The 12,549-nt window shown below is 40.0% G+C and overlaps 1 protein-coding gene across 1 annotated transcript; it reads left to right on the top strand.

Annotated features, from left to right (window-relative positions):
* Positions 1 to 379: 379 nt before the first annotated feature.
* On the top strand, positions 380 to 5,854 carry LOC120020899 (barH-like 1 homeobox protein). Its single transcript, XM_038964524.1, has 3 exons — positions 380 to 833; positions 4,142 to 4,367; positions 5,563 to 5,854. The coding sequence occupies exons 1-3, from the start codon at positions 380 to 382 to the stop codon at positions 5,852 to 5,854; spliced, it is 972 nt and encodes a 323-aa protein (XP_038820452.1).
* The last annotated feature ends 6,695 nt before the right edge of the window (positions 5,855 to 12,549 follow it).

The following is a 12,549-nucleotide window of genomic DNA, read 5'->3' as shown; positions in this document are numbered from 1 at the left end:
GAAATCTTACCGACGAGTTTTCATTTCTAAAAAAAAATAAAATAATTGGATCCAGAAAAATCAATCAAACTTCCCAACAGAGAATAGCACCAAGCTCCATCGATTTTATGAAGAGTGCTGTACTTAGGACAACATAGTTGGATGCAGGGTTGATGTAACATCGATAACCTGGAGATTTTGCCAGCTGTAAGATTCAATCAAGAAGAGGAGAAAACATCCTGGATGAATATTTGTGATTTCCGTAACATCTTTGGATTTTCCAGCTGGATAAATTGAGGCAAAGTCTCATCTCAGCAATCGCCGCTCAACCTGAACTTGCCTCGAATACCAATGATAGTTTGAGTTGAGGCCTCGAAGAACTCAGTTGCGCTGGTAAACAATGGAGGCATCCACCAATGGGTCCAGCTTTGGGATCGACTCTTTACTTTCCCACAGACCTGGAAGTCCGGTCATGTCGAAAGGGGACAGTTTGGTGGGAGAGTGCCGGTCACCGTTGGAGTTCAGCCCGAGGTCAGACCTAGAGAGCGGCTGCTCCTCTCCCCGGTCGCCGAGGAGGGAGTGTGTGGATGAGGCATCGCAGAGGCAAGTTCACGCTATCGGGCTGCCGCTTCATCTCCAACAAGGACAGATCTCCGCCGGGTCACAGCCGCGGACCGTCACCTCCTCCTTTCTGATCAGAGATATTCTAGCTGACTGCAAACCGCTGGCCGCCTGCGCCCCATACTCCAGTAATGGCCTGCCAACTCAAGAAACGGGGCGACTTGCCTCCAAGCTCGCAGAGGACTTCATGGACAAAATCCATAGCAACTCGTCGTCAGACAGCGAATACAGAGGTAAAAGACTGATGTAAACAAACATAATGTTTTAAAATCAATTACACTTAGGCCTATTTATCACATAGTTTCAAATTGAATTTTTGTAGGCCTGCTGTTCTAAACTCGTCTGAATTTGTGTGTTAGCTTCATGCAGATATTAGGCTAGCCTGCAGTAGCAGTTGATTTGCTATATCAGTGATTTTAACTCTAGATGTTTGAAAGGTTTTACATTTTGACTTTCCTCGGAAGACTAGGGAGAAAGTATTGTATCTATGCTTGCACAAAATGAATCCCATCTAATATGTATCTAATGAAATATAAAATGATATGGAACATGATATGTACACTATTATGACTGTAAACCCTATAGAGATTAATCGCTTGGTGAAAGTTTACCAACAATATTATCTTGGACAACAGGAGCTCTATCGGCTATAGTTACAGTGTATATAGGTTCATTGAAAAGGAATACACTAGCCTTTTCTTCAAGTATTACATCCACACTGTTGATATTCCCCAATGATTTGGTGTCAACCCGTTTTTCCTTTCAAACGCATTTGCTTGCATTAGCAGACGTCTTAAAAGCATCTGTTGATGTCAGGGAGGCAAGAGAAAAGCTGGGGTAAATATGACAGGGTCGCCTCCAGATAAATGCCATCAAAGATCTGGCGGTTTCCAATCATGTCAGCCATAACATACATGTCACCTCGATTGTCAGTTTAATGATGCAGCGCCTGGATACAACTAAGTCATCCGTTGATAGGCGAGGTCAATTCCTTGCAGGAATTAGTCAATAGAAATGTGGTTATAAATGTGATACTAAACATATAATACATGTGTTTTTTATTTCACCAGGTAGGCCAGTTGAGAATAAGTTATCATTTACAACTGCGACCTGGCCAAGATAAAGCAAAGCAGAAATATTTATCTGATTAACTTATACAACCAAAACACAAAATATATCCACCCCTTAAGAAAATGGCAGGTTGCCGTGACAAAAATGTTTTATAATAAGGATATATTATTAGTATTCATATTATTATTATTATTACTGTTATTATTCATTAGACTATTGATTAATATTAGTCATATTATTTAAGCCCACATGTTATTTATACTATAGTGAGCAATGTTATTACATCAATCTTTTATAGCAAGAGTTTAACGTTTTTCCTGCAGGTAAATGACTTCACCCCAGTTCACAAAAAGAAACATGAACATGAATAACACATAATTATATTTTGGATACAGTGTGTGTGTGGCAGATTCTCATTGATATCAACGCAGTCAATTCTGCTCCATAAACCTTGTAGGGACTAGTACGCTGCTTTGATTTCAGCGAATCCGCCTCCTAATATTTTGGGGATTTGATGCAATTTGTCCCAGTGCTAATCAGATTTGTAACGCGCGAGGCCGGCCGGCTCTTTATTTCGCTCTTAACCGCAGCCCTGTGAAGTTTCTCCGGTCGCGGTTGAAAGGCGCCCTTCCCTTGTGGCTCAATTAGCCGGATTATTGTGGTTCTTGAGAGACGACTCAACTATTCAGCTAGCAAGAGCTCTTACGTCGTGTAGCCTCTTTTTGGAGAGACGCGTGGGATGGGGGAGAATTAACTGAAAACGGTTTATTACAGTTCAAGACCCAACACAACAGCAAAGTAAAGAATATAACAAATGGGAATCTTACACACAGTACATTGCCGAAACAATGTGTTAAAATGTGCAAACAATAAGGGCCATACATTTTTTAGATAGGCTACATCTTCATAAAATCTCTTGACGCAATGGAGAGTGGCCTAAAGTCCTCCAACATTGGATCACCAAAACTAGGCTATATGAATGTTGAAAAAGATTAAACTTTGAAATATGTCCATTTGTAAATGTAGCTAGGCCTATATTTTGATTAAATCCCATCTGTCATGGGTTTATAGGCCTAACATAGGCCTACGTGCCTGTTTAATCAACCTGGTCTCAGAGCATTTTTTTAAAAACCTTTATTTAACTAGGCAAGTCAGTTAAGAACACATTCTTATTTTCAATGACGGCCTAGGAACAGTGGGTTAACTGCCTTGTTCAGGGGCAAAACGACAGATTTTTACCTTGTCAGCTCGGGATTCGATCTTGCAACCTTTCGGTTAATAGTCCAACGCTTTATGCTACCTGCTGCCTATTTCGCATTATTCTGTACTTAAATCATAGACACTCCATTCAGTATGGTATGTTACGTTTCCTATGTTACGTTTCGTATGGTTGGTATTCATTTGTGAATGTCCAGCACCCATTTCGTATGATATGTTACGAATTCAAATTCATGTTATATATTCCGAATTTGCTAAATGTACATTATTGTCAGAATTTGCAAAACGTACAATATGTTACGAATATGCAAAACATAGGATATGTTATGAATTTTAGCTAGCGCACTAACGTTAGCTAGCTAGCTCGCTAAAGTTAGCTAGGCTAGGGGTTAAGGGAAGGGTTAGGGTTAGCTAACATGCTAAGTAGTTGCAAAGTAGCTAAAAAGTAGTCATTAGTTGAAAAGTTGCTTTTTAGCAAAAAATGCTGTTGTCCGTGATGAGATTCGAACGGGTGATGCTCAGCGAGGAGGGTGATGAACCTGTGGACTATTAGACCCAACGAGATCCACTGCTCTCTGGACTTAGTCCCCTTCCCCTCACCCTCTCATTTTTTTTTTAAATGGCTGAAATGTCAAACTAGTACTGTATTTGTAATGCCCACCCATCCACCCTACTTTCATTTTTTGCCTTAAAACCATCTGTCTTATGTAACCATACCAAAAGTAACAAATCCTCCTAAATGGAGTGTTTGCATTTACTTACAGAATAATACGAAATGCTGAGACAAAGTTGGTTTAATGATCTTACCCATCAATTTGATAGGCTTTATGAACATTTTAAATATATATTTGTTCTTGTTGTTGAGTGTTTCATGTTTAAGAAATAAGGCCCGAGGAGGTGTGGTATATGGCCAATATACCATGGCTAAGGGTTGTTCTTAATCACAACGCAATGCGGAGTGCCAGGACACAGCCCTTAGCCGTGGTATATTGGCCATATATCACACGCCCGAGGTGCCTTATTGCTATTATAAAGTGGTTACCAACATAATTAGAGCAGTAAAAATACATGTTTTGTCATACCAGTTGTATACGATCAGATATTCCACAGCTGTCGGCCAATCAGCATTCAGGGCTTGAACCTGCCAGTTTATAATTGTGTATAGTTTACAGACGAAAGAAACCGTGGTCTCAGCATAACTCCCTGTTCAAATAAAGGTTAAATAAAATATTTGTCCTATTCTTGTGAGCAGTGAAAGAGGAAGGAGGCCGAGAGATCTCGAGTAGTAGGGACAGTCCGCATCACATTCGGCTGAAGAAACCCAGGAAGGCGCGAACAGCCTTCACCGACCACCAGCTGGCCCAGCTCGAGCGCAGCTTCGAACGGCAGAAGTACCTGAGCGTGCAAGACCGAATGGAGCTGGCCGCTTCCCTCAACCTCACAGACACACAGGTCAAAACCTGGTACCAGAACAGGAGGTAAGCACTGCCACACTTGGTTGCCTTTAGTTTAATTACACGAATTATAACCTATTTAAAAGGACGATAAGTATTTTGATAGTGGGATATAGGCTTAATGGATGAATGCAGTGAGCTCATGCCAAAACAGAATATGTGTGCGCGCGTGCACCTGTCAGCTCTTCACCTACAGACAGAATTATTTTCTCATGTCAGTCAGACAAACTTATTGGTCACATATGCAGCCAGGTCACATAGATCGAATTTATTTCTCAAAACTTGCACACATTGCATCCATTCCTTCTCGATAAAGGAGAAAATTATAACAGAAAAAAAAGCATATTAAAATATTGGCAATTAGGCACTGCATTAAAACTTTGAACAATGTGATTCAAATACGGAACGGAAGAAGGTAGAAATATTTGTTTGTTTTTAATCATTTTTGGAGGGGAAAAAACAAATGGTTTCCTAATGAAGCTTTGACATTCAGACAGCAAAACGACATTAATAAATATAAAAACACAACACTTTGGTGCATTAATAATCTATCGTTGCATGTATGCCATATCAATAATTCACCCACGCTACTACATTTACTCAATTATTATAATTATAAATAATTTAACTAATAGAGGAGTGCTTTTCAATTGACAATCTGAATCTGACAGATTACCCTTCCGCGTGAATACGAGTGACGGGGGAGTGATTTAACAGAATAACCGAAGTGCGTCACTGAGAGTAGCCACACTTTCAACCTTTATTTGAAAAATAGTGGAAAACACATTTCTGACCCCATGATGACACCAATACAATCCCAAACCGAAAATTCACCCATTGAATACAGATGTTTCCAACTTACTGAACTTTAATGACTGAAATTAAATGTGCATTTCAAACGCCACAATGGAAAAGAAAATGTATCTTGTGCTAAGAAAATATGCTACATGTTTTTTAACGTTTTTAATAACAAGGAAGGCCTAAATCCAGTAAGATAATTTTAATTTCGTTTAAATTGAACCACGTATCTTATTTGTGCATGCATTTTCAACGGGTTTTCCCAAATTGCATTTTTTTTACGCATGCAGATGTGATTGAATTGTAAACTTTATAATCTGAGTCCTATAATAAAAATATTTGAACTGTACTTTTCAAACTTATTTAGAACTTTACGATAAGAGTTTCCCTTACTAATATCTACTGTTTCTTGTCGAAATAGAACAAAGTGGAAGAGGCAGACGGCGGTTGGACTGGAACTGTTAGCGGAGGCTGGAAATTACTCTGCTCTTCAGAGAATGTTTCCGTCGCCCTATTTCTACCCTCAAAGCCTGATGTCCAACCTGGACCCCGGAGCGGCGCTCTACCTATACAGAGGACCCTCGGCGCCTCCTCCCGCTCTGCAACGACCTCTCGTTCCGCGGATTCTTCTCCACGGTCTGCAGGGGGGTAGTGAACCACCCCCACTCCCCCTTCTCTCCGGTGTGCTTCCCCGGCCAACACAGCAGCGGTGAGACGGCCTTTCCGGATATATGCCATACCTGGCAGTCTGGGACTCTAAATGAGAGAGAAAAAAACGATTCAAACTGGTGACAAAAGAAGGTGGCGTCAAACAATGAACTTCATGACTAAATTTCCAACTCTCTAAAGTGGACAGGTTTTTACCATACTGGAGTTATTTATTTATAACTTAGGCCTATTTATTTTTCTCTATGTATTTAACTTATATATTTATATTTTTGTTTACCATAAAAATCTTTAGTGTGGGCTACATCAGAAAGGACGCGATCGTTTTACAGATAGTCGTTGCTGGCACCAAGTCTCATGGCAATGGCACTTTTACTCAGACTTAAGAAATCAAAAAATTACTATTATTATGATTATTAGGCTATGTTGGCAGGATACAATGGAGAAAAAAACATGCATAACAAACCAATTTATTGGTCTGTAAACTGAAATGTCATTCCAAATTGAGTTGAATAATTAGAGAGCCAAAGGCATTTCATAACAATTATTATTTCTTTCTCTTTCTCTTTACAAAGACCAGTTGAGTTTCATTCACTTTTTACAAAGGAGCAACATAATAATCAGCAGACGTAGACATGTAAAAACGAATATTTTGAATTCTATTTTTTAAAGTATCTTGATTTGAAGATATTTTTCTTTCACTCATTTTTTTCTTTCCTTCAGATGACAAAGATTCATCACAAAAACTATAGATTAGCTAGAGCTCAAGGTTTATTCCCTATCATTTCAGAGATAATCTGGGGGGGAATAATGAAGGTCCATGAGATAAACAACATGTATTTTAAAATGTCTAATCATAAGGTTTTTACTTTAAGTTTTACTTAAAGGCCGAATGGTATGAAATATGGAGTCAAAGTAAGAGGTGGGCCTAAATCAATTTACGAAGGCGCAATGTATCCTTGCAAACCCTTCATTTTTGATAAACAAATAATGATTGAAGACTGAGTCGGTTGCCAATTCGGGTCGTTTGCCTGTTGATTTGCTAGGTGTATTAAACAGACGTTGTGCATTACTTACTTACGTTATTTCATACGAAACCGGTGGAAACCTTGCTAGGCTACTTACTCTCTTTAGTGAAAATGTATATTGCAGATATTCATTTGTGGATTGGTTCCCTTATTTCTGGATCGTTTTTTGTTCCTCTCCCCATGTGTTAGCTAAACGAACCTTTTGTCAAACTGTTCAAACATCTTAAATCGGCGCTAGAGGGGGATCTACTTTTATATGTGTAAATAAAGGTATTTAATTTAATAACGTGACTACGTTATATCTTTCAAAACCCACGCATGACAAATACAGGGCCCACATCGATTTTTATGGCAAATGGAATACATGTAGGCTAATCGTCTTCGTCATCACCATCCTCACCCTCGAGTTCAACCAAAGATCAGTGCACTCGTTTGATACACAAAGTAAACTTTTAAAATGAGCATAAGACTTTGGCTGTAGGCATATACTTTTAGTCCTCTATATTCTTTTATCAAGGCTATATTTTATAGGCAATCTAATATCTGATTAGTTGTTGTTTTGGGGTTATTCAAGGTCTGGTAAGTGGCGTTTTCTCCCGGAAGTAGAAATGGACAAACGGATTTGGTCCTGCAATCATTGCTCTAGTCAACAGCTCACTTTCCAATTTATCAATTGATTAATTCATGACATTTATCATTAATGACAACCTCCTGTTTAGCCAAACTGTACAGCAAAATGACACGGTGACATCATTTCATATATATAATGCCAGAATGTAATTACAAACAAAGATTATAATTTGGTATATTTCATCATAAAACAACAAAACGTGTTCTGTTGAGACAAAGGAGAGTCAAGGTATAACTAACCTGTGATAAATATGCCTGATAAAATCTAATTAAGGTTCGTATAATTATATTAGAAACACCGTGTTTGAATACTTTTTAACGTGTCTGTCAAACACTCCCTCAAACCCCCTCACTAGTTGTTTAGTATCGTGGAATTAATTTGTCGAACCTAAAAAAGTTGATAAAGAATGTCACCGCCAGAGCAAGGAACATTATCCAACTTAACCTTTAAAACACGCCTAGATATTTATCCAACGCTTTGGAGTGGTGAGGTTTCAATTTGAGACATTTAATTCTGCCTTGATACCTAAAACGTTTGCCTATCTTATAAGTTATGACTAGAAATGTGTTTTGGTAGGCTATATATTTGATATGAATAAATACAGTTGGATTTCAACGTTCATCCACCTTGGCTTAGGCTCATAGTTCTGCCAAAAGTTACATTAATGGGGATATGTATATAATAAAACACACAACGACAATTAAAACACACACACGCCATGCCTCAAACGTGAAGTCGGTTAAATCTAACATAGGTCTAATAAATCATGGAAATAGGCTGCTACGGATTCGAGCAATTGCATCGAGCGTCAATCATTGGCAAAAGAGGTCAATTTATTCAGCTAGGCTAGCACATGTTGCAAATAGGCTAATACACTAGACCTATACCCTACACCGGCAGACTACATTAATAATTCAATTTCATTAGTTTTTCATAAACAATATGAAGACGAAATATTAATGTAAGGCTAAGTGTGCAATTGTTTAAGTGCCTTAAATGATCCCATTTGGAAATTGATTGCTTCCATGCCTCTTTCTTGAGAGTGTTTGTGATGTGCTCTTTGCCAAACGGCTCCAACAGCTGGTGACCGGGCGACGCTGACTGTGGGCAGGATCAGCGATGGGACATCTGGTCAGCGGCTCGGCAGTGCCTCTGCTCCACCAACCCCACCCGCCACCCCAACCTCACTCCTAATAGGAGTCGAACTTTAAACCAACCAAAATATCAGACTATAAAGCACAGGGTTAGGGAGTTTAGTCTGACAGAGTTGGCCAATGGGATATTAGCGATTAGACAAAATACTTTATTAGATTTTAATTGAAAGTCGATAATGGCTGTGATAGTCAGGCTCCCCGCTGCACCGCTCGCATGGCACTTGTTCTCCCTTCTCCCATTGACCACCAGCCTATCACTCCAGAAAATATTAGTCTGACTTTGACTAATTGACACATTTATAGTGCGTACATTTGCTATAGCCTAACTGAGAAATAGTAGCCTATAAAGGCTACACATCACACGGTGGTTGGTTGGGACTTGAAAAAAAGGGAGCGGAAAACCTGTAGCAAATTCCCACCTTCCCACCAAAAAATCTAATTAGAAGTACATCATAAGGCTCCATGACCGATTCAAATAACGATGACCCCACTCAACATTTATGAAAAGGGTTATTCTTGCGAAGTGCGCAGTTGATTACAGGGAAAGCTCCCCGTCTTGCTGGATGACGCTGATATTTTTGCATGTGAAAGGATACGTGCAAATCCCTCCGCTCTTACCGCGGTTTGTCCCCGGCTCAGGGTTAATGAAGTGCGGATAGAGTCTCGTTGAGCTCCCGACAAAACAAAAACACAACACGGGGAGGCTTAGACTCAGAGGATCAGTGACTCTGATTAAACTCATTGACTCAGAATAAAAACTAAACAAAACAACCTTCAGAGGAAATTAAGAGTCAATCAAAGCGCAATTTGCGTTGTAGAGTGGGCGATAGTCTTTCTTCACAGTGCCTTTTCAATCACTATTATATCTGTAGATTTGGTTACTACTGCAGACTTTTCAAATCAACAGGCAACGTTATTTAATCCAGAGGAAGCTTCAGAGAATGGAAAAATAGATAAATACCAAATGATACAGAATAGCATATTTTGCTTTTCTTACGAACAGTTCTAATTAAATACTTGAGGCTGTTTCTCCTATTTAGCAACTGCATATCCAATTGAATTTCAAATTATTAACTATTTTGTGATGTATTTATTTAAAAGTGAATGATTATAAAGTCTTATTGTAACTTAATATCCACAACCTCCACAAAATCAAGTTAAGTTTCCCATATTTGTTAGAAAACGAAAATAATAGGCTACTTGCAATATTGATTGAACCAAATTAATCTTAAATGTTGGCCATGAACATAGGCTGTACTGTTGCAGTGAAAAATAAATTCCCACTATACCCATAGACTTATAATAATGGAGTTAAAGATAATACGTAAGCATTTGTCATTAATATTTGATTTTAAAAAAGACAGACAACCAGTAATATTGCATGACAATATCACACTGGATACTATTGAACATTTGCAACTAAGCTGTGTATGAAGTGTAAAGGTGAACACATACAGTGAGCTCCAAAAGTATTGGGGCAGTGAAACGTTTTTGTTATTTTGGCCCAACAGCACTTTAGATTTTAAATGATACAATGCTACCATGATTACGGATAATCCGAAATGAATCATGAATAATGATGAGTGAGACATGAACAGAGGCATAAATATCATACCCCCCGAAAAAAGCTAACCTCCCACGTTATTGTAATAGTGAGAGGTTAGCATGTCTTGGGGGTATGATATTCACGCATCTCTAACTTTCTCATTATTCACGATTAATTCAGGACTATCCGTAATCATGGTAGCATCCGCATTAACGTAGAAGTACTTAGAAAGATATTTTTATTTACAATAAAAGAGACTCAAAAATGACACAATACACAATCCTGAACGGTTGCATCACCGCCTGGTATGGCAACTTCTCCGCCTCCGACCGCAAGGCACTACAGCGGGTAGTGCGTACCGCCCAGTACATCACTGGGGCCAAGCTTCCTGACATCCAGGACCTATATACTAGGTGGTGTCAGAGGAAGGCCCCAAAAATAGTCAAAGACTCCAGTCACCCAAGTTATAGAATGTTCTCTCTGCTACCGCACGGCAAGCGGTACCGGAGCGCCACGTCTAGGACCAATTCATCAAATGGCCACCCGGACTATTTACATTGACCCCCGCCCCCAACAAGTTTGTAGAGTCACAAGCTTGATGTAAACATTGCGTGCTAGGAATATGAGACCAATTATTAAACTTTGGACTACTTTATTACACATAAGTGAATTTGTCCAAATACTTTTGGTCCCCTAAAATGATGGGACTATGTACAGAAAGTGCTGTAATTTCTAAAACGGTTCACCCAATATGGATGAAAATTAAAGCTGACAGTCTGCACTGTATCATTACTCCAAAGTGGTGGAGTACAGAGCAAAAACCCTAAAAGGTGTTCCTGTCCCAATACTGTTGGAGCTCACTGTATATCCATCCACTCAGTATGGTGGGTTAGGGGGAAAATGACAGGTCCAACCAGGTTGGTCATCACTTCATGGGGGGGGGGGTTGGATCAGGATGACCTCTATGAACCAAGGAAAAACAGCCCCTAACCATGGCTCTCTCACCCCATCATTCTGTAGGCCCGCCATTCTCTCTCACACAAACAAAGTCAAGAACAACACAGGTTATTCTACCATATCATTGGGTAGGATGGGAGAGGTGACAGGAAAGAGAAAAATACCAAGAATTTGGATTCTGGCACGTTGAAAGATAAACATTTAGTAGAGAAGATTAAAACATCAGTAGAAACTGGCGAGAGTGAAGGAGTCAGGGGAAAAAACAGTAAGTCATTCCTGTGGCAAAGTCAGGGTTAGCAAATCCTCTTCTGGCCCAAGTTATGAGGCAGAGAGAGGAGGAAGAAAAGCTTTGCCGTGCGGAGAGGAAATAACCCCGCTAATAATTTCCCTGATAAAACAGGGAGAACTACAAACATGGGTCAGGGGCGCAGAGATTGACATACCAATCTCCGCAAATAATGAAAGCTTAAGCTTCCCGCTTCCCTCTCAGAGCTGAAGGAGAAGAGAAGAGAGAAGGGAAGATGAATGAAATCAGGACCAACAGATGAAGAAGTGGCGCCTCCTGTTCAAGGCATGCCCCCCAGTCAGTGATTACTGCCATGTACCCCCAGCAGGGATGCAATGTAAGCCACACAGGCATCACATGACCCAGAGATTATCTAATCAATAAATTGTGGTGTTAGGGCTGGCCTGAGCTCCTGTCTACCGCAGAGGTCCCTAAGCAGCCTTTCAAGGCAATGTCCACCCCTCCCCTGACCCCCCACTACCGAACAGAGAAATGCCTCTGGGATAAAACACCCCCGAGCAATAACAATGTCTCACACAGGACTGACCATGACCACAACAGAGGCCTACAGTAGAGTGAGGGACAGTAGCCTCAAAGACCATAAGTGCCCACCAGTCTCCACATCACACTATAGCACCTCCTGCTGGATGGGGGCATTCTGCTGCCTCCAAATCTCTGTATACACTGCAGACCTGGTACCATAAGCAAAACTAAGTATCTAGCTACCTAGTTACCATTTGGCCTGAACAAAAAATACCTAAGCCTGAGGATGGTGAAATTCCCTAAATCTCTACTGAATTCAGAAACTGTATAATGGTCTTCTTATCTTTGTCTTTGTCTTCTGCAGTAAGAGCGGTAATCTTGATCCACCATATAATGTCAAATTCTACCCAAACATCACCCTACTTAAATATGATTCCCAGTGATGATAAATGCAGCTCCTAGACAATGGAGGAGCTCCTCTTCCAAGGTAGCATTACTATTTATGTGATCCCTGTGTACAGCATGCATATATGGAGGAGAGTCCACATGTTACGGTCTAATTTAAGTGGACTAAATAATAAGGAACAGGCAGTGTCTCGGACACCCCGGTGGACCCCTGGGTCAGTGTACAGGACCACAGGGATGCCTCTCACCTCA

This window comes from Salvelinus namaycush, chromosome 26 (genome assembly GCF_016432855.1).
Source record: "Salvelinus namaycush isolate Seneca chromosome 26, SaNama_1.0, whole genome shotgun sequence".
Taxonomy (NCBI): Eukaryota; Metazoa; Chordata; class Actinopteri; order Salmoniformes; family Salmonidae; genus Salvelinus; species Salvelinus namaycush.
The sequence above is the reverse complement of the archived record's forward strand: the minus strand, read 5'-3'. Positions and strand labels throughout refer to the sequence as shown.